Source organism: Phacochoerus africanus, chromosome 2 (assembly GCF_016906955.1).
Source record: "Phacochoerus africanus isolate WHEZ1 chromosome 2, ROS_Pafr_v1, whole genome shotgun sequence".
NCBI classification, from domain to species: domain Eukaryota; kingdom Metazoa; phylum Chordata; class Mammalia; order Artiodactyla; family Suidae; genus Phacochoerus; species Phacochoerus africanus.
In genome coordinates this window covers 52050506-52073495 of record NC_062545.1, presented here as the reverse complement: position 1 = coordinate 52073495, position 22990 = coordinate 52050506, and the positions used below count along the sequence as shown (strand labels likewise).

Below are 22990 nucleotides of genomic sequence, written 5' to 3'. Positions count from 1 at the left end.
CAAACACAAAAACTTACTCAGTTGGTTTCAGAAAACCATATATTGTTATGCAACCAATTACACTGGTTTCAGTCTCACTTTGCTTAAGGGCTACATTGGAACACACCATTGGAATATACCCATAGAAATGTCCTGGAGTCTTTGCTCCCAATTAGCACATACTTAGACTTACCAAAACTTTAAGGCTACTTTACAGCTACTTATTCAAAATGTATCTTGTAATCACGCCTCATCTTTTTCCCCATTCTTTAACATAATCAGAGTCCATACAGCAAATAAGCTAGCATTACTTTTAAAATAAACTTTAAAATACATTAAAAAATAGGTAAACATGTCTATTTAAATTACATGTTAGCCTTTAAAATAATATATATTGCTTTTATCATACAAAAAGAGAGTGGTAAAATCGAGAAAAAAAAAAACCGCATCCAAAAATCTAGTCATCCGTGATAAAATAGATTAGCCTATATACAGAAACTATGTATACATAAAGTTATTTCATATGTTCAACAAGAAGTTGTATTACTACCTAGGAATCTAATCCATTTGAAATATTTGCTCTTACCAATCAACTGCTTATCAACTCAGGTTTTTTTTTTTTTTTTTTAAGAAAATTACCCCCTTTGTTAAAAATAAATAAATAAACAAACATAAAAGACTGAAAAGAAGGAAGTCAAGTGTGGCAGAGCCTTCATCCATTGCTAATTAAACTGTATTCTGCATTAATCTTCATAGAAGACAGAAGTACATTTTAACATATAATACCAAAAGAAAAAATGACATGATTCTATAGCCCTGAGACCATTCATGAAATCAACCTTAAATAGAACCAGCTAAATTCTGTCTAGCCCATACATCAAATCAGAAGTTTACTTTTAGAAACACATTTTAGGGCACACAAAGATGTCATGTGAACAGTTCAGTCTGAAATAGATCCATAATAACAGCAGACAGTGTCATCATTTACCAAACGTCCCAGAACACACATTAACAGTGTACAGTAAACTGGATCCATTTTAATTGTAGAAGAATACCTAGATACAGTAATACATGTTTGTTGTCATGTTTTTAAAAGGTAGTAGCTCTCTGACTCTTAAGATCACAAATTTCAGGAAACTCAAGTAACAAGTGTCTACTAATGTATTTGTGATGTTAAACATCAAAATAACTCCATCAATTTCACTGTCATTCCTTTCTTCCCACCTCAATTCAATCCTTACAAATTGGTGATTTCTCTGAAAGACAACTGTGAATATGAATATCATAAAATGACAATGTTGACTGATATTAACAACAGAACATGAGATTATATAAAAACCAAAATCCAGCATACAATCCATTTGACTTTGGAGAAGCAATTCTTATTTCTACAGAATAATAAAACTATAATCTCACTATATCAGAGTTATATGCCATACCCTTATATGCTTTTGAACCTGAAGTATTTTAGCAACTGGAGGAAATGCAAAGAATTTTAGAAACACCTGCTTTTTGGTTATCAATCTTTAGCAAAATATGCCCAGTAACACTGAGTTTGTAGCTGAACACTACAATCTGTAGTTCTTTTAGTTGTGCAACAGGAGTTTGTGAATCGATAATTTAAATAAACACCAAATTATTTGAAAGTAAATTTTAAAACAATTTCATCTAGGCTATTACTTGGTACAGTTTTAATAATATTAATTATGAATTATCTTCTCAAAATGTTCCCAGAAAAAAGAAAGTTTGTTAAACCCATGAACTGAGAATCCTGGTGAATTAATTACAATTTTAGAAAAGAAATTCAGAGTTTCACATAGCCTCATATTTTCCTGATTAACTAAATGAATATACCCTTGTAATAACCCTGAATACTAAAGCATGATAAATCAATAGGAAGTATGATTTTTTTAAAAAAACCGGTTTATTGTAGCAGCACTTTTTTTATCAATAAGTTGATACTTCTTAAACACTATACTAATTTTTCTATAACCAAGTTCTCTGTGTACAAACTCTGCCATAGCAGTCTCTGTAGCAACGTATTTATCTTCTTAGGTGTCTAACATTTCTGTGATACACTCGGTGAAGCACTTTAAAGTGAAACACACAGCCAATACCCTCAATATAGAATGAAGTATACAAATTTTGTATCAGCAACAACCAACACTGCTGAAAAAAATATTCAAAATGTTAACCTTTCAGTTGTTTCATAGGGATAAAGATTTTCAATACATGTTTTAAATATAAGTCCAATGAGTTTATATTACAACCTCAAATTAAACATTATTTCAGTAAACTGCTTAACAAATCCCTGGTAAGACCTATGTGATAACATACACTGATAAATCATTTTACCTACTGAGAAATGAGAAAGCACCTTGGGTCACACGATAAAAAAGTGACCCTTTTAACCCAGTATTTAAATCACCCAGCCCAGGTAGGTTAGTGAATTTAATTTCCACTAGCAAAACACTCTCTCCCTCCCCCATTCTCCCCACCCCACCCTCTTTTTCTAGGAAGATAAAACAAATGTGTATATGCTTAAAATAAGGGGATTTTAAGTGACATCAACTGTTAAAAAACACTAGAATGTGTGTTCTCAGTCATTTTTTCATCAACAAACTTACATTAAAAATATAAGATATTGCAAGTAAGTTCATTAAAAAACACTAGCAAAGCCGTCGATAAGATTGTTTCATTTTAAAATATTTAAAAAAAAATAAGTCTTTTAACACATAAAATATGATATTGTACTGAGGTTTTTAAAGTTTGATTTTCTTCCTCTGTACCTTTGGCCAAAGTGTCTCTAGGGCTCAATCTGTTCTTTTAACTGATCATCAAAAATTCATTCATCCACTCACTCAGCAAAAACAGCATATATGCCACAAACGGTTATAACTTGGTGCTGGGAATAAAAGTCTAAGAAACTTGACTTCTTAGGATTCATCAAACTACATTGACCACAACACTATTCTTTTAATAAAAGGAGTATAAGAAGAGGTGGCTTTCAAATCCAAGATCTGGGCAATGATCTCTCTTTATGGGATACCTTGTTCTATACTGCTGCTTCTCACTGGCACTTGTGGGAGCTGTCTTCCCCTGCGGCTGCTGAAGGCTGAGTCTGCAGGAGGAGACTGGGTGGGACTTCCTTGTCGGTGCATCCTGTGCAGAAAAAACAAAGCAGGCAAATGAAATGATGAAATCCCAAGAGGGAACGACAAAAATCTTTCCCTTCTGCCTGTCACTATTAAAACAGACATAAACCACTTAACTGGGCCTTCAGAAGCAAGAGCAATTACTTTTTATGATGGGTGTAAAAGGAAGATTACCAAAATGGTCCACAAGAGATGGGACACTATTGGCCACATGCAGGTCTGCAGAACGAACTCCTGAACTGGGCAGAATGAAACATACTTCTTTTCATTAACTTTCTACATAGTTGTGGCTTTTTGTTAAGTTATCCATTGTTGGTAGTGCTGAACCAAATACATCTACTTACAGCCTCAGAATCTCATCATGGGTAAATTATTCGAGAAAGGCTGTTGCCTTAATTGCTACTATATTGACATGCAGAATTATTTATAGATGCTAAGAATAGTTCTAGCTGCAGACTTTTATAAATTACCACTCACTTGTACTTTACTTTTAAATAGGAAAAAAAACCTCAAAAGATATTTTAAGAAGTAATGTTGGGCACATGCTAAGAAATACACTGGTGCAAAGATCAAAATTACACATACAAATTTAAGAAGAGTACAGATATGTCACTACTGTACAGGAGTAAGCCAACCTCCATCTGCCGGCATTCAAATTTTTTTTCTTTTTTTTACTTAAGAACTTTAAAACACTCTAAGATTTTACTGAACAGAGATAAAAGTGTTTTTTTTTTAATTCCTCTCACACTTTTTAATTCAAATACACATTTAATTTCAGGTAATCTCATAAAGAATTTCACATAATTAAAAAAATTATATATGAATATGCCACAAACAGATGGAAGGACATAACACAGCCAAATTTAATTTTCAATGATAGCTAGTTGGCAGGAACTATAGAATAAATACCACCAGCACAGTGAAGATAGATGCAGGAAAGGGAGAATGTGAAGAGGGTTAAGTGTCACAAAGGAAGGATTAAGAACTATGGTGTTGTAATGAGTGACAGCGTCGAGTGTTCAGGAAGGAACAAGACCACAGCAACACCCGGAGGCAGACACGGAACAGCGACCTTGTCAGGAGCGGAGAAGGTGGTGCCGACCCTCCGGGGACAAGGTGGTGCATAGAACACAGTGTTCTGACACTAGGGTGCTCACTCGACCTGGAGCGAGCGGGATGTTTTCCCCTAAGGACTGGCTGATCAGTCGCTCTTAGGGCTGCGTATCCCCTTCTAGAAAGACATGGTGGGAGAACCCTAAAACATTAGGGTCAGAAAAGATCTTCCGTCAGCAGGTTCACATTAACTTCGATACCAACCCATCTCCAAGGAAAACCTGGTTACTCTTACACGACAGTGATTTTAAAACCTAGAAGAAAACTCATCCCACAGTTACTCAAATAGACTGCAAATCAAACTGATGAGTTATCAGGAAAGTGCATGACCTGTTGTGTTGAGAAGGTACATCTAGTTCCTTTGTTTTTCCTAGAGTGTAATAAACCTCTCAAGTCCCATGCCCATCTCTGGTTTCTTACTGAGCTGTATCTCCAGAGAACCAGAGGTCAATAAAGAGATCCTGACTGTATGTGTGAACACAATCAGGATGGTGATCACAGGTATTCTTCACATGCTTGATTTCAAGAAGAAATAATTCACTAGTGAACTCTGTGTGTATCTTTACGACATTCTTAATTTTACTCTGCAATAAGGAAGTCTGTACCAATTAGGTCACAAAAGGAAGCTATCTTCTGAGCTTAACTTAAGTACACCAACAAATTAAAATGATATTGTAAGATGGGGAATGCTTCATTTCTGAATTGACTAAATGCAAATGGCTAATATATGGATTTAAAAAAGACATGTCCTCTAATGTAATAAAGCATCTGAAGGTATATTTGTCCATATATTGACAATTATCTTAATACAGTGTTCAAAATTATTTTGAAGCCAACTTTTGAATTAAGAATTAAAAACTTGTGTTTATATGTGTGTATATATATATGCTTGTTTAAAGCATTTTTTTGCTTTATATATAAGAATTAAAAACTTGTGTTATATGTGTGTATATATATATGCTTGTTTAAAGCATATTTTTTTTGCTTTTTTCATCATTTTCAGTATGTATTTTAAATAAAACGCACATTTAAAATCTAGAATTTGTATTACTTTTCATAGTGACAGAAACCATGAAATAACACTTCATCCTTTTCAAAACAATATTCTAAAATTCAATTAGGTATTTTAATGTGTGTGAGGATAAAGAATACATATTGATCAGAGGAGGTACATTAATTATTGAGTGCTTTATTCAACTTATATTTGGATTGACAATTTTTCTCTTAATTAGAATGATTTTCCCAGGTATAATTATTTTGATTCAGGTTATCTTCTCTATTTACAAACAATAAAATGGGAAAATGTCAGATTTTAGAGCATAAAAGGTATAGCTTAGGTCTTAATGGTGCATTTTATCTTCTGCATTTTTTTCTCTGGATTAACGTATTATCAGACCTTAAGGCAGATCCCAAAACCTGGACTGTCACTTCAATTTCCAAATTAAAAGAAGAAAGCACTGACACACATATATCAAAACCGTTCATTCATTTTGGATTGACTTCTCACATTAACTCAACTCTACAGAAGTGATTTACATGGAAGGCTGCATGATCAAGTCCTTTCCAGTGATAAAGAATGAGTTTTCAACTATTACACTTTAAAAGCCATTGTCATGAGAACAAACTTCAACACTCCTTGTACTAAATACCATCTAAACGTGGCTTGAAAATTGAATAGTACAGATTTTACCCTCATACTGAGAAATTCCATGGATCTTGAGATTTCATTAAAATCTTGCTTCTTCATGCAATTCATATGCACTAAAAGGACTTCTTCGATGTGACCTGAAATGTGAATCACTGAGGTGGCCCTTATGTGGCCCTGAACTAAATGGCAAAAATATAAAAAACAACTTCAGGGGCAAATAAATGGCTTTTTGATGGTTACCCAGATCTTACAAGCCATGAGGGGGCTGAGCCTGAGAATAGCACCTCCTGCTGGGGGTTAATCATTTATCGCCAAGTCTGTTTTGCCTTTTGAACTAAAAGTCCTTGAATGACAGAACAGTTCCTGCCATCAGACAAACTGTGACCAGTATGAAAGTGCAGACCAAAGGGGAGGCATAGAAACTATTTTGCTTGAGAAAAGCGAGGGAAGTGGCAGTGAGACTGAATCCCAGGAAGGGAAATGGGAGAGAGTGAGAAAGAAGAGCCTGGAGAGAGAAGAGCCAGGATGTACAGTTTCTTTTAGACAAGAGGAAAGGGAAATTAATCAAGACGTTCTGAGGTACAGGAGGAGAATTCAGGCTTTTTGATGAAATGGGATGTGCCAAGAGTGTAAGGGTTGGAGGAGTGAAAGTGATTAAGAACCAGCTCAGTAGAGAATGGAACAGGGAGTAATAGAGAAGGGAATAAAGGAAATGATGCTGACAACCATTCCTTCCTAATCAGTACCATGGCACTGTCTACACATGCCAGGCACTAGTGTGTGTGTGTGTGTGTGTGTTTGTGTAGGCAGATGTGTGTGCATGCGTGCAGTGTGGTGGTGTACATACCACATACATACTTACATGTGTCCATTTTTTGCATTCTCACAACAGCTATAAGAAGTCTTATTATTCCTATTTTATAGATGGAAGAACTGGGGGTCACAGAGTGACTTGCAAAAAGACAAAGAACTAACAGGATAAAGGCAGGATCCATGTGTGTCTATGAAGCTCCAACACTGCTCCCTTTTCTGACTTTGAGATAGGGTTTGTCTCTATACCATGAGAGGAAATATGGTAATTTCACATCCATGAATGGATTGTTAATCTTGTAAAACAAAATATAAATATATGTCCAGGTATCAAATTGTTTGACAAGATTTAATAGAACTGTCTTTTGAGAATTCATAGGAACAAAATGTATGGAAAATGATATTTAATGACTACCTACTCTGCTTTATATGTCAGTACATACTATATTTTTGATACAAAAATAATGACATTTCTACAGTAAAATAGCACTTCCATCCTAACTATGTCTGCCTCTAGCTGACCAACACCAAATGCATATCTAAATATTTACCACTGAGTTCAAACCTTGTTTACTGCTTACTCTCTTCTTCTAAGACAGGCGTTTTGATTTGAACTTAAGAAAACACATTTCCCATCAAAACCTTAGGTTGTTAGATATTTCTGTTGCTGCAAGGAGACCTGTTGTAAATTGCTTCTATTGCAGCTTAAAAACATAGATCTGTGGGTTTTTTTTTTTTATTGCTTTGTAAAGGATAGATGAGCATACGCTATTTAAGGCTAAGTGTGCAGAATGGTTCCTCCTGTAAAGGCCATTTTAGGCCTGCAGGGACATTTTTCAATGGTACCAGCACAACATAAATTGCATAGTCAAGCAATTCTAAAATCTAGTCCTCACAAAACATCTCCCAGCTTGGATGCAGTGTGCAAGTTCCACCAGCAGAAAAGTCCCAGAGTTGGATGTAGCAATGGTACGAGCAGTCCACAGAGCTGAACTCATAGGAGGGAGAAAGGTTGCACTTCTGTTGACTAAGGAGCTTCCTCAGAGGATCTGAAGCTCTGCTTTCAACAGCTAAGCACCAAAGATGGAGGTCAGTTTTGCATTTCTTCTACATAGAATTGGTCACCATCTTTCCAAGTATTTTCTAACAAGGCTATTCCTCCAAAGATCAAAGTTTTTAAGGCCAAGAAAGCGCCTTCAAAATTATGATCATTACACAGGCAACTCTGCCAGAGGCCAAGGTATGACTATGTGCTATGACTCTTTTGGGAAAGCTGTTAACACCCAAAGGCTGAGAATCAGTGTCTAAATCATTCATACTGTGACCACGAGTCACCTATAGTTATTTGTCAACTCAAGGTAACATCTAAAGAAAAAAAAGCTAATGCGAACCTAGAAAACCCAGGCCAATTCTTCTTTTATAACTTGATAGTCAAGAATTCACTTAAATGCTAGGCATGCAATTTATATTCTAACAAAACTGTACATCAACTATACTTTAATTGAAAGATAAATTTAAAATAAATAAAATTATTTTGATTACCTTGAAAAAAATCAATGAAGAGCTTCAGTTATAATCAAATAAATCCACATACCTAAAAGGTTTGAGTTTTCTATATTTAAAACCTCAAGGCAAAGTATTGTGAAGAATAATATGAATATGGTCCTTAAGCAGCAAACATTTGAGAATGGAGTCAATCAAGTCCTTGCTCATCTTATTGGAAGAAGGATTTGTATTCATCTACGGATATTTTCAGTGCTGCCAGGAGGATGCTCATATTTCATTCATCTGGGGTTAAGCACCTTTAATTGACTCTAAAATCACCTAATGTTTTGTAAAACTATCCTGCTGTCAAAAAAACTTGTTCATTGAATCATCCTAAGTACAAAAACTGCACATGGCAGTCACTCAACTAAATGGAATATAAAGAATATGAAGCTCAGAAAATACCTCAACAGTTGGGATTGTGTGTGCATATGACCTGGGGGAGGCTGTGAATGATGGCTGAAGATTAAAAACATGTCTAAGGAACTTAAGTCATTTAAATGCTGGTAAAGGGATTAGGCAATTAGGTAAACTGACATCAAAGAATATGTAAACAGTGGCATAATCAGTATTGTTTCATTACATTCTATCTATCCATCCATCTATCACCTATCTATCTATCTATCTTTCCAACTCCTATGCAAAACTGAATTTCTACACAACATTTTTTTCAGTTCCCAGGATCCTGTTCCAGTGTAATAGTCAATATCTCCATCGACCATTAGCCAGAACAAATTCCATCTTCCTTTCATAACGCTTGACGTGACTAGCAACCTTATTTTTCTGCTCTCAACTCAGAAGTGGTATCCTCTAGAAGATTCCTTTTTTTGCTGCTCATTATTTTATTCCTGGAATTTAACACACTGCTTGGCACACGTTTGCTAATGGAGTGAATCACTGAAATGACCATAGACCAAGCCTACTGTGACAGCCCAACTGGGGTCTTGCATCAACCCTTAGATCCTTTAATCCATCTCCCAAAGTGCTGTTAAAATGATCTGTAATTTTGGAACCCCAAAACAATCATCTCCCTCCCACCTTTACAGCCTATAAAGGGAACTGGACAAAGGAGAATTTGAAATTCTACACCATGGTCATTTTTAACTATCTCTAAGGATTTCTCCTGCTTTGTTTGTAGCCCTCTCTCCCATCTCCTGAATCCTCCCCAAATAGGTATGGTTTCCCCAAACTTATGTGGGTATTTAAAGCCTCAGTATTTTCTCATATTGTTCCCTTCTCACAGAATAGTCTATCCTTCACGTCACTTTTATACACATTGATTAGTTCAAGGGCCACTTGTTTATGAACTATTTCCTAATCTCACCTTGTAGCCCACTCTTTTCCCTGTGTTCTCATTGTACCTTGTGCAGACCTAGTAGCAGCTGTGACACTTGAATGTATGCTTTCATCTACATCAATGTTACTCTGCTTACTCTCAATACTTGTTGGCTGTGTGGATCTATGTTAACTAGATTTTTGGTATCTTTTTTTAATAGCAATGTAAGAAATCTGTCAGTATCTTGCACCTAAAGTACCTTTAAAATTTGTGGAAATGAATGAATTGCAAGCAAAAGATCACTAGTCCCATAACCTCTACATTAGCTCAGCAAGTATCATTGACTGTAATATACAAGTAGACTCTTAGATTATCCATTTGTAGAAAAGAGATTTTTAAGAAGATGGAGTCATTCATATAAACAGCAGCCACTCAAAATATTTGCATATTTCAGGCAATATATTCATTGTTGACAGTTCAATGATCTCAGAAACAAAATGCATTGGATTTAATCATCTTCGGTAGTCAGAATGATCATTAAGAGAAGTGCATGAGATTTTTCTTCAGCCCCAAGACTCGGGCTGCCTTCAAAAGACCCATATCTCATTTATTACTGAACGAGGCTATTTTCATACAGGAGATGTCTTCAAACATCACCATTTGTGTTTAAGCACTGATCATGTAAAACAAGAGTGAAGGAGCCCAGAATATCTTAGTGAAACAGAAGATGCCGCACACCACAACACCAAGCCTACCTTTCTGCATCAGCGGCAGTGCCTTTCCTAGTTTGTTTTTGGATGCTAGATCTTTCAGACTTTCTGGAGTGCCTGTGGAATGAAATGTTAAAGAAATACAAAATATATGATAAATCAAGCTAGGGTAATCTCATACAATGATAAAAGCAAGAGACATGAAAAATGGCAACTATTTTATCTACATGGTTTTGTCAGTCCACACGTTCTAAAATAAAAGAAAAATAAAAGTCAGAATCGGTGCTGTGTGGAGGACACAAGGTTCCCAACAGGAGGCACAAGAGTCTGATGTCCCTTCAATCTAGGCAAGTAAGCCTATGGTCGTGATTTCATGGGGACTCCTGCTGGCAACTGTGCCCATCCCGAGGGACCAACGAACTCAATGGTGAAACGCAGTGATGATAAACATGGTGACAGTCATGGTTTAGGTGCTGAAAGACCACACATGGGCAAAGTGCCCTCTACTTGGACAGGCTGAAACCTGGTGCTACAAAGATGCTTTCCTTTGTTTTTTCTCCCCCAAAAGTTATGAAGAGAAGAGGAAAAAAGGCTACAGTGAAATGTGTTCGACATAAAAAAAAATTTTAAATTCAACTATTCAAATTGTTTTAAAAATCATCATAAAGATACTTTTGCAATCATGCAGCATTTTCAAAAGCTCATCATACATATCAAAGAACTAATAAAGTTTCTAATTTACTCTATGTTCTAAAAATATGAATGTACATTGAACATTTGAAACCCAAAATGCATTTGCCCATAGAAATAATGTTTATTCATAGAGTTTACTTCCCCAAGGCTTCTTACATATGTCTACTTAACCTAAAATGTGTCTAGACTATAATATACATAAAATAAATATAAAATACTGTGGTCAAGAAACTCACTCACTAAAAAAGCCCAGAGAAACCATAGAAAAATGTATTTTATCTTGATAATTTATCTACCATTTATCTTTATTTTTCTTTTCTGACATCCCTTCCTTCCAACAATGTCAAGAAAAAACCTGTCTTCTTTTGGAGATGTTATTTGCATATAACACATTAGTTTCAGGTGTGCAACATAATGGTTCAATATCTGTATATACGGCAAAACAATGACCACAATAAGCCTAGTTAACATCCATCACCACACTAGTTAGAAATGTTCTTTACCTGTGACAAGAACTTTTAAGATCTAGTCTCTTATCTTTACTCTTTTTACTTATTAATGCCAGACATTCTGAGTGTCCAGGACACATTTAGTCCTGCTTGCACAGGAATGCACATCAAAGTACCAAGCCCTCCGTCACGGACGTGTGCACCTCTGGGGACCCTCATCTCTTCCAACCTCTATCACTACTGCCCCAAACTAGTCTCCCACGATTTCACGCTCCAATTCAGAGTTTGGGTTTTGAGTCCTGAGTTCTAGCTTTGTGATTTTCAGCCTTTGGTTAACGCTGACATCTCACTTCTAAGGAGGTGACAGAGGAGGGGCATCTCTCACTAAGCACTTCCCTTGACTAGTTGGAAAACAGGATATTCTTTGAGAAAACTGTGCCAGGCACTGAGGCAGGCAATGCCTTAGTTATGCATCTTAACCATCTTTTAAGAAGGTGTTCTCTTCCCTTCACAGATGAGGAAACAGACTCAGGGCACAGACACACAGTAGATGGACAAGCTGGGGTTAGAATGTAAGCCTGGCTCCTAAGCTGCAGTCATACACCACTCAGTAAAGAGGGTGTAGAGTTGACTCTGACATGCGCCTTCTGGGTGTATCTCTGTTCACAATAGGGAGAGACCCTGACACCTGGCACAGGCTTAGAGGCACGGAGGCTCTTGCTTGGAAACTAAGTGACAGTTCCTCTCTGCTTCGTGTGGCTAGGGTGCAGAAGAGCAGAGAAGGACTTAGCACATGCCTGAAATCCATGGGGGCTGGTTGCTAGTAGGAGAAACTCATTCCTGAAGAAAAGGGGAGGAGATGTGTACAGAGCAGGAGGTGCTATAGGGAGGAGGGAGAGATAGAGTAGGAAGGTCTGCAGGCCCAGGGACCTGAGCTCAAAATAAAAGGTTATACATCCATTCTTTTTCAGATTCTTTTATCATCTAGGCTATTACGGAACATTGAGCATAGTTCCCTGTGTTATACAGTAGGTCCTTGTTGGTTATCTATTTTATATATAGTAGTGTCTGAAGAAATTCACTCATTAAAAAAGCCTATATATATATACACATATATATGTGGGTATATATATGTGTGTGTGTGTATATGTTAATCCCAAACTCATGTAACTGAATCACTGTGCTGTACACCTGAAACTAACAATGCATTGCAAGTCAACTCTACTGCAATATAAAAGAAAAATTAAATTAACAAAGTCATATTTCACTTGGGAAAATTTATGCTTGTCCCCAAGAGTGCCCAGGGGTTGAGAGAGCTTGCGTCCCTTGTCCCCCACTTTAAAAGAGCAAGAGCTGAGTGAGGACACACAGTTTCAGGCCAATTTATGAAACTCACTTTCACTAAGGGTTTTTACTCATTCACTTATTCATTTAACAAATATCTGATGGGCATATATACATGCCAGGTGTTGTTCTAGCTGCTTGGAATATGCCTGTGGACAAAACAGATGAAATGTCTGCCTTCAAAGAATTTACATTTTATCAATAGGAAACAAACAATAAGCAAAAACAAAGTAACCCCAAACCCCCCAACACAGAAACTGTAGAACATGTTTGAAGAGGATCAATGCTAACGACCACCACAAGAAAAGTAAACAAGGGCAAGGACGCTTAGAAACAGGGGTGGAGGGGGTTTTGGCACAGGTGCAGATTGCAGTTTTAAGGATGCTCTGCAATGTTCAGGTGATAGTAAGTGGATCAGAAGAAAAGCACTGAGAAGGGAGAGTTGGATGACAAGAGTTTGAGGATGGAGGGCAAGGGATGGGTAGTTGGGAGATATCAACTTTCTACCTCCCGACAACAAAAGCATCATCACAGGCATCCTTTAGACCCTCTCTGCTTTTCTCCTTTCCCTAGTAATTTCTATTCGTCTGTCTAGATCCAACTCAGATTTTGCTTCTTCTCTAAAACTTTCAACTCTTCCTCTTTTCATCCCTAAAACTTAATGGATTCCTATTAATTCCTAGAATGGTTATCACCATAGTCGGTGATACTAAGAGTATCTAACATTTACCAAAAACCTATCTAAGTTCATCCATTGAGAAGGTACTACCCTTCCATCGTTTCTAAGAATAAGGATGTTAAGGCATGGAAGGGTTAAGTGATTTGCTCTAACTCACATGATCCTCACATGTCAAACCATGAGGTACACTGGGGTCGCTCATCTCAATTATCAGTGCATGTCTTGCATCTGTGGCATAAATGACACACAAAGCACAGACTCTGGAGCTAAACTGGGTTTAGTCTCCACTCTGTTTCTGACTAGCTGGATGATTCTAGTTGAGATACTCAACCTCTCTGTGCCTCAGTTTTTTGCACCTGCGAAGTGGCAAGAATAATATTATCACCTCGCAGATTTGCTAAGTGTAAATATTTCAATATTACTTAGTATTTGTATTGTTGTATTTTTAGTTTTCTAGTATTACATAGAACAAGGATTTGTAGTAGTTTTAGCATTACTTACAATAGCAAGAGAAAAATGCTATGAAAGTATTATTTAAAATACTAATATATATTTGTTTCTTGACAGTACAGTCTCTTATTCATCCACAAGAGTATCAAACTCAGAATCAATACCCCATAACTGGGTGACAAATATTCATGCAGAGGTTCATGCATCTAACTTTTGTTTCTGTTTTAGTTTTCAAACCTCTTGTTTAGGATTGTCCTTTTTTTTTTTTTCCTCTTTAAATGCCATTCAGACTTACTTTATTGAAGATTCTTCTAAAGATCTCTACAAAGGATAGGTCTTTATAATTCTTCTAACCACCTGAAAGAATCTTCATGTTGAGTTAAACTGCTATACACTTGATTGTAATAATTCAATGTAAAGCAAGGTTAGAGAAGAAAATAGTAAAATTTACCCTTTTCTACCCCAAATCCCAAGTCATAGCTATGAGTATATTGTATGTTTTAAACACAGATGTTCCTTGGGATGGAATCTCGTGATATGTAAATAGGAGAGGTTAAAACAATCAATTTATATTCATGTACTATAGTCCTGAAGCTACTGATCATGTAATCATAAATCAGATCACAGTGAAAGGAACTGCCTTGTTCTTTACATTACTCTGTCCTAAGTTCCTCAGGGCCAGGGACTGTGTCCCTTTGGGTTATCACTGTAACATCAATACCCAGCGCATAGTAGTTTTTCAATAAATATTTGTTGAATAGATGGTTTAAAAAGTAATATTTTGAGTGTTCTACTGGAATTTGAGAGTCTATAAAAAGTTATAGCCAAGGGAAACCTTAACTAGGTAGATGATTCAGCTTACATTAAATCAAATCAATGTAGATGTAAAACTTGGCATTGTTTTCTGGTCTTCTGTAAAACATAAAGTACCATAAATAAGCAGTGGCCTCTGGTTACTGCCTTCTGCATGACCAAGTGTCAGTCATCACCACTGACCCACGGCATGTTCATCAGGGTGCAACAGGGCAGCATGGGCTCAATTCTAAAGTCTGGCGGGACCTGAGAATTCAGCTAGTCCATTCACAACTATCTATATCTACAGATGAGGAAAATGAGTCACAGGAAGGTTAAGTGACTTATCCAAGGGCTTACAGGCCTTAATCAGTTGGGGAGGGCACCATGTTCATGTCTCATGCCCCAAGTGTCTCTGCCCACCCTGCCATCCAAAGACCTTAAGAGACCTGCTGTTCTTTGGAGGGGCCCCTTCACAAGAACAAACACAGCAGTTACACCGTTTCCATCATGTGTTAGTTACTTTGGGTTTTAACATGCATTTTGTTCTATTCAAAATTTTGTATCATTATTTTATTATTTGCAAAGAATATTTCTTTGGTTTAGATGTGTAAGAATCAGAAATTTTGAGTTTTTCTTTACTTCACAACAAGATCATAGTCTCATCATCTTGGGCTCATGCTTCCTGGTTTATAGGGCAGAAAGGGACATTCAAATGGAAGGGATGGCAACAATTATTGTATTATTAATCAGGAGCAAGAGTAATAATCAGAAAAGTGGGGGTGCTCCTTTTTAAATCTAATTTTCTTGAAGTTCCGTTTTCAATGATTATTCTATATTCGATGAAGTGTGAAGATTCATAAAATGTACTAATGAAAACAAAGAAATAAAGGCAATTGTTAGAATCTCTGTGTTCTTTTTCTTTCCTCTTCAATAACTAAATTCAGTTAGAGAAATTCTCTGAAGACACTGGCAAGTACACCTTTTTTAAAGATATTACAACTCCATTAAAACAAAATTAATATGCTAATAAAATGAAAACATAATACATTCTGCTTTGGGGTAAATGCACAGTTCTACCACATAATTATCTTAAATATCTATTCTGGCTGACCACCCAGATGGCTTAATGTGAAATGTAAATCTCCATCATTTTGTTTCCTATGTTGGGGAAGAAAAGATTATGTTTAAATAGAATCCACCTAAATAAGAAATGTTCACATGCCGTGAAGATGGAGGGATGCAGCTAAGATGCAGTAAACCTTCCGTTTATTACTGATATTTATACATATAACTATAGACATTAAATTAAGTATTTCAGTATATGGGCACATCTCATTTATTCAAACAAAGGACAATTTTGAAAACCATATTAGAGGATGCCATGAAGCAAATGAAAATGATTACTAATGCACTGAATTTATAAGTGGTTCTACATTAACTCTGATTCTACATGGCAAGTATCATGAATTCTGGGAGTGAAAAAGTGGGTAATTTCTTTATTCCAGAAGTATTTTCAATGGAGAAAGAAGATTCACCTACTTTGAATAAAAGGAAACCACTTGATACTTTTGGTTAAGCATTCATATAGGCAAGGAGCTGCTTCCAAATGACAAGTGTGGGAAATGATAGAAATTTGGTTATTTGCAAAAGAAACTAGAGCTAGATTAGCAGAATAATTCAGGAATTAATTTTTAGCACAGTAGGATACTTTACTTACTCTAATGAAGTCCTGGAAAATAGGGTTATTTTATCAAAGAGTTTCCACATTTATTTAACTCATATCAACAAACTGCATCCTTAAAAAAATATCATGTACATTGATGCAATAACATTCTCAATCAAAACACTGGAGTCAGTAACTTCAAGCTAATGTAGTATTAAAATATATCTCAAAATGTACCAAATAAAAAAATATTCCATCACCTTACATTTATTAGAATGGTTGCTATCAAAGGTTTTTTAAAAATTTGAAAAGAATATATTCTGGTTTCTTGAAAAAACATTTACCAAAAAGTTTAATTAAATGATAATAGTAGTAATTTATATTTGCCTTTCACATTTAAGGATAATTGATTCAATTGTGAGAACCAACTCAGAAACTTGATGCTTCAGGGGCCTATTAAAACGTATTTTTTTCAATGTTAATTTGAAGCCACAAGTAGATCTCAGTTTTATTAAGACTAGTAACAGGCTTCGTATATACGGATTCATAAAAGTTACTTTTACATGTTAAAATAACACCATTTAGAAATAAATGTTATTGTTATCAGAATGATGATTATTAGACGTTTCAATATTTTTAGTAAAAAATCTTTGAGATAAATTTTTGCTAGAATTTCAAAGTCAAAAAACATTCCCTGGGGTTACAAATTTAAGTATATTTTTCTCATCATTGCTTAAAATAGTCTTACAACTTCTGGGAAAATTTCTAGATCTAGATAAACATGCTTCCATGTTAATTCTGAATAAATCTAAGATACCACTTGAGATGACATCAAAGTTCCAGGGCCAGGGATTGAACTTGTGCTACAACTGTAACCAGAGCCACAGAAGAGACAACATCAGATCCTTAACCCACTCAGCCAGCCAGGAGGGACTCTGACATCAAGAATCCTAACTGTTAAAATTAAATTATAGAGAAATGCTACATTAAAAAGTGTGTATGTGTCTGTGTGTGTGTGTGTGTGTGTGTGTGTGTACACATCCACTATGAGAAATAAGGCAGCAATTCAATGCTTTCCCACTTACTAGAGAGCCCTCTTTAGCAAAAATTTACTTTTTGTATAACTATGCTATTTTCAAAATAATCAAATATGCCTTGATACAGGACATCCAAAGACAGATTACATAAACTGTCACTGATTTTAGAATATTGCTTTAGCTACCAGCGACCTAAGGCAAAAGTCACCTGATGCTCTAATTCTTATGAACATTTACTGTCTCAAAATCTGATCCCATGTTCACTTCATCTGCAAACTGGCTGAAGCTTCTGAACAAGTAAATAAAGCTAAAAGAGGTGAAATGCAAGTGTTAAGTGTTCCCCAGTGGTTGCAATGGTTACCTATGAATTTAGCATCAGCTGATGCGGTAATTTCTCATTTTTATGGGCACTTTTTATTTACATATTTTAATAAATGATTATAAAAAATATTCTGTTCCCAATGGCAAAAAATCATTCTATCAAGCCATTTAAAATGTATTTCTTTTTGTCAAACGTGAAACTTCTTTATGAATAAGTCATAATAAAAAAGTAAAATGTACGTTCAGAATGATGTGTTAGAAGAGTCTCTAAAAGGACTGCTTCTGTTTCTAAAATCTACCTTTAAAATTCTATGAAATCAAATAACAATTTAAACACATTAAATTTTTATTAAAAGACAACTAATTTTCAACTATTCTTCATCTCATGTATTTAGGAACTGAAACTATTTAGATTTCCATGTTGCTTATAAACTTTTTATATTTATTAAAAAGACCATCATACTTAATTTCTTATACTCTAGCAGTCATTACATAAGATGAAATCCAGAATGGTCTTTTACAAAAAGAAATCTAAGATCCTTGATGTCCATGACATTGCTTTTCTTAAACACTGTTGTGACTGTAGCCATTACAGTAGTGCACATGGTAGGGACACAATAAATATTTGCTACAATAAAAGTAGCAATGTGGATGTAAATTTTTGAATTTATTTTATACTATTATTTCAGATTCTTATTTGGAAAGATGTTAAGTTTAAAATTATTTTTGGATTAGAGATATTACTAATTTTTCTAGTACCAGAAATTCTATCTTAGAAATCAGAGAGTAGCAGAAGGAATTAGTTTTAAATTGTAAGTTATATTAAGATATAAATGTCTTAAAGATTAAAACATAAAGTATTCTGAAAGCTTTCGTAGAATATCACCTTGGAGTCTTTTCCAACATTTGCAAGACGACTTATTAATTTTCTTCTGAGTAGGAGTGCTTAGTTTTTTTTCAAACTGAAATCCTGAAGCTATCTTGACAATTTATAGATACAGGAAATAAATTCTATCACTCTTAACTAAAGGTACACACCATTACTTTACTATACACACACATACTGAAAAAAATGTATGCTGGCATGACTAGTTGCTCTATTTCTAAGATGCTGCATCTACTTATCTCCTTAATAAATGCCACCAGTGTTTACTGAATTTCTGCTTCACCAGAAGAGAAGTAGCCAAACACCCAGTAACTCTTTGTGGCCAGCTGGGAAAATATATGGCCAATGTATAACAAATATCACAAAATAGGAGAACTGGGTGAACTACACTTGAGAAAGACAACAAAGCAATGGAAAATACATATTGTGGCACTTCTGACATCACAGCATGAACTGGATTTAAAGCACTGATGTCATTTTAAAAACCTACCTTCTGACTGGTCCTAGTGCTTGACAATATTTGGCTTAAAAATACATTATTCATAAAATAGGTAAGAGCCAGGTATTCTACCTTAAATCAGGTAATATACTCCTAAGCCTAAACTGCATGATTAACAAGACAACCAAGGTCAAACCATCACCAGTATAACAAGGAATAGGCTTCTGTGACAGATTTTCATATATTTTAAAGCACCTGAGAATATTCATTTATTCAAGTGTAAACAAAAACAATGGTTAATAGGTTTTTAAAAAACTGAAACATTGAAACAAATGCTCTTTACAAGAGAACCCGCCCCCCCAACCTTGGGGCTCAGCAGGTTAAGGATCCAGCACTGTCACTGCAGCAGCTTTGGTCACTGCTATAGTGCAGGCTTGATCCCTGGCCCAGAACTTCCACCAAAACAAAAGAAAAAAATACCCCGAACCCCCAGACCTCTTCCACTGGACCCGACTTTACTGTGTTTAAACCATGCCCTGTGCATGCTAGCTTCACTTCAGAAAACATTCTGAGGTGCTTTATCAGAGATGGATGCACTGAGTTTTGGAATCACAATCTCTTTGGCTCTGGCCCCTGAAAGGAAGATGCCGTAAGCGCATGGCTCTTGGTTACCCTTCACTTGGTGGCCCGCAAGTGTCTGGAAGCCACTTGTCTGTGAGGAGGAGGTGACTAGTACCTGTCATTCTCCGGAGACGCATGCTGGATTTGAATCCTGGGGCTAGGAGGCCGTCTCCTATCTAGGGAGGGGGGCCATCTACCCCTGTTTGCCCAATGAACAAGACAGGAAAAAACAGGACATTTAGTAACTCCTAAAATAAAAGAATATATGGAACAACAGGACTGGAAAAACACCCCAAAAAGGCAAAGCGTAGATTCTTGTGCCATAATTTACTCTTCATTTTTACAAGCCTTGGGAAGATGAAGGATAATACTGTGAGAAAATAAAATGTGTAGCCTTATGTGTGAATAAAGAAACAACTAATTTGGGAAGACGTTTGAAATCTATGAAGTGTAATTTTGTTCTTTTTATATGTGTTTGTGTGTGCCTACATATCTATACAAACACACAAGTATGTCTGTAACTTTATAAAAGATGCAGCCTGAAGAATCAGGCAGATGTTTGAATAAGCTACCAATTTCATACGAGGCCTTGAAATGCCTGGATAAAGTGGCAAAGACGAGGTTGTGTGAATTTAACACAAAGCAGAAACAGAGTTTAAATGGAAAAAATAAAGCTTTTCTCTAGTTTGGAAACAATAACAGGAAGAAATAATGGATGGAAATGCTACCAGTGAAGTCAGGCTTTCTTGGGGAAAACTGCAGGGTTAACAACAAATGAAAAAATTGTGAGCCAAAAATATTGATGGATAAAAAGTGGGAAATATAGAAAAATGCCATAAAATAGCATTACCTTTAAAAAAATTCTGCTACTCTTTACTTGCAAAAGTATCTCAGTTGTTCTCTTACATCAGCATGTACAATACTGTATTTATGATTAACGGTTAAGTGAAAGTTTCAAACTTGGTTCATTATTGGGTCAATCCTGAGATTCTGTCTCTGTATAACCACAGATTACAAACATCCAGGCAAACACTGAGAAGAGGCAATAAGAGATAGAACAGACCAAATTTGGAAATTTTAATATATTAGACATGGACATTTTAAGCAAGATAATTTCTCTGCATATTGCTTCCTTATATGCGATGTGGAGTAACTGAATGGGGTTTAGGATTCATCTAACTGTAAGATTTTATAATACTCCAAAAAAAGGTTAGTCCTAACATTTTTTAAAGCCATCCTTCTTTGCTGTTAATAACTTGGCTTCATGGATTTCTTAGACAATCTGAACCACAACAGCAGAGGGCTATCAACATGAGTCCAAGGCATCTTTGGTCAGCAGATGCTCAACTCAGACAGCCCCAGGGAGCCTGTGGGTCATCACTCAGCTCTGGATGGACAAACTTGGCAGGATTCAAGGAGGGCTCTGAAGAAGGGTTGAAGCAAGTAAGATCCTCCCCGCAGGATATGGGCAGAAGAGAAAGCTGTGTGGCATGTCCTCCTGAATGTGTTACATCTTTGTGAAATGGAAAACAATCTGCATTACTTTCAAGTTATTTAATTATTTTAAACTATTGAAACAGTTGGCCAACCCAATCAGAATGCTTTCAAATGTATCTTTTCACTTCATTGGCTTTTGTGTGGCAGATACAATAAAGAAAAATATTTTCAAGAGAGCTGAAGATGACTACAGCTATAGTGTTTTCTACATGAAATAATCCTCAGTCATGAGAAAACTTGTGGTGTTATTTGAAAAAGAAATCTAGAGTCAATATGGTTTTCTTTCAACATTTTTGAAGGAATAAGTAATATTAGCTTGATAGGATTATGAGTAACCTTGCTTCTTGGGGCAAAATTCCAGTCCTTGTGTTTACTTAAACACAAAAGTAAAGAAGAAAGCAAAGAAAAATATTATAATTATGAAACATGCAGTGAAGGCTATGAAGGAGAGGGGTGTACATTTAGAAACAAGCCATTGTGAATGCAAGCTCTTAAAAGGTAATTTTGAAGAAATATTTAGCATCACACGTTTATCTATATACTCAAAGTCCTTCTGAATATGCTGATATGTGGTACCCATAAAATACACATTTGCTTTTCAAACCTCATATCTTGGTTATGATGAGAACAGGATCAATTTATAACCAAAGAACAGCCACTGCATTTGTGAGCTCTAAGTATACGAGCACTTTATATGTTTTTAAAATGTTTTTGAAATGGGTGCAACTTTTTTATTTGTTTGTCCTATCACAGAAGTAAAGGACCAAAATTCAAATCTTTATTCCTTTATCATTAAGCAAGACACACACCTTCAAGTTCCATTTTCATTCTAGAAGCTACCATGGCAGACTACATTGGTTATTAATCATGAAATTGAACTAAAAGAGCCCCTTCTTCATTTCTCCAAACTATTTTGCCTGCAAGTTACATTAGTTACCTTATTAGTACTTTAATATCAGATAGTCTACTCATTAATCCAAGAACATCTATTTGTTGGGAGCATACCCTTTTCACTGGGCTCAAAACAGGAGGACAAGGGTGACTCTGGTGGCTACAGGATTGTAGGAACAGGCTGAGGGCTCCCCAAGTAAAGCAACTAACAGTGCTTTACTTAGTTGTGTTTTGGCATTTATATCAACTATGCCTAGCACAGAAGAAGTAAACAATAAATATTTGCAAATACTTAAGTATACAATAAGAAGATGAGATTTTGAGGTTAGGAGGTAATCCTGTAAGAAATAAGGAGAAACTAAGAACCACTGATAAGATACAAAGGAATTCAAATTGACACTCCTCAGTAAGCAATTAAAAGGTTCTTCGCTGTGGCTCCTCCTCCCAGCACCGAAGTACCTTAAAACAAATGTGTGTGTCTAATTGTGTGATTAATACACATGCTTGCATATGTACGCATCTTTCAATGGTGCATGTCTCTTGGCAGAACATAGCTAAGCAGCTTAATTGTCTAAAAGAGAAATTATATGGAAACACAAATCATTCATTCCATAAACAGCACACATAAAAAAACCCAAAAAACAAAACTATCTGTGAAGTTCTGTAATATGAGAAACCAAACCTGAACAAAGGAGATAAGTGATGACACAGGACGTATTTTTATTGCCTATCCCACTATTCATTTAGTCCTTTAAAACACTTTCCCCAATACTGTTTTAAATGGAAATGAATATAGGTACTTATATTTTGAAATAAGGTTTACTTATTTCAACTCAAGTTACAGTTGTTAAGTTTGAGGTAGGAACTTCCTTTCTCAAATGCCTCACACTTCCACGTGGACAGAAACTCCAAGTCATGCTTTGGGCCTCCCTCCACCCCAAGGAGGGAGACTTTGTGTTAAAGAGTCAGGCACAGATGACTTAGCCCTT

The 22990-nt window shown here is 35.8% G+C and overlaps 1 protein-coding gene across 1 annotated transcript in view; it reads right to left on the bottom strand.

The window, feature by feature from the left end:
* RIMS1 (regulating synaptic membrane exocytosis 1) overlaps nucleotides 1-22990 on the bottom strand; it is a 461151-nt gene that overhangs the window by 113028 nt on the left and 325133 nt on the right. Inside the window, 4 exon segments of the mRNA XM_047760358.1 lie at nucleotides 3029-3141; nucleotides 4207-4389; nucleotides 10282-10353; nucleotides 19729-19812. Coding sequence (XP_047616314.1) covers nucleotides 3029-3141; nucleotides 4207-4389; nucleotides 10282-10353; nucleotides 19729-19812 — 452 coding nt within the window.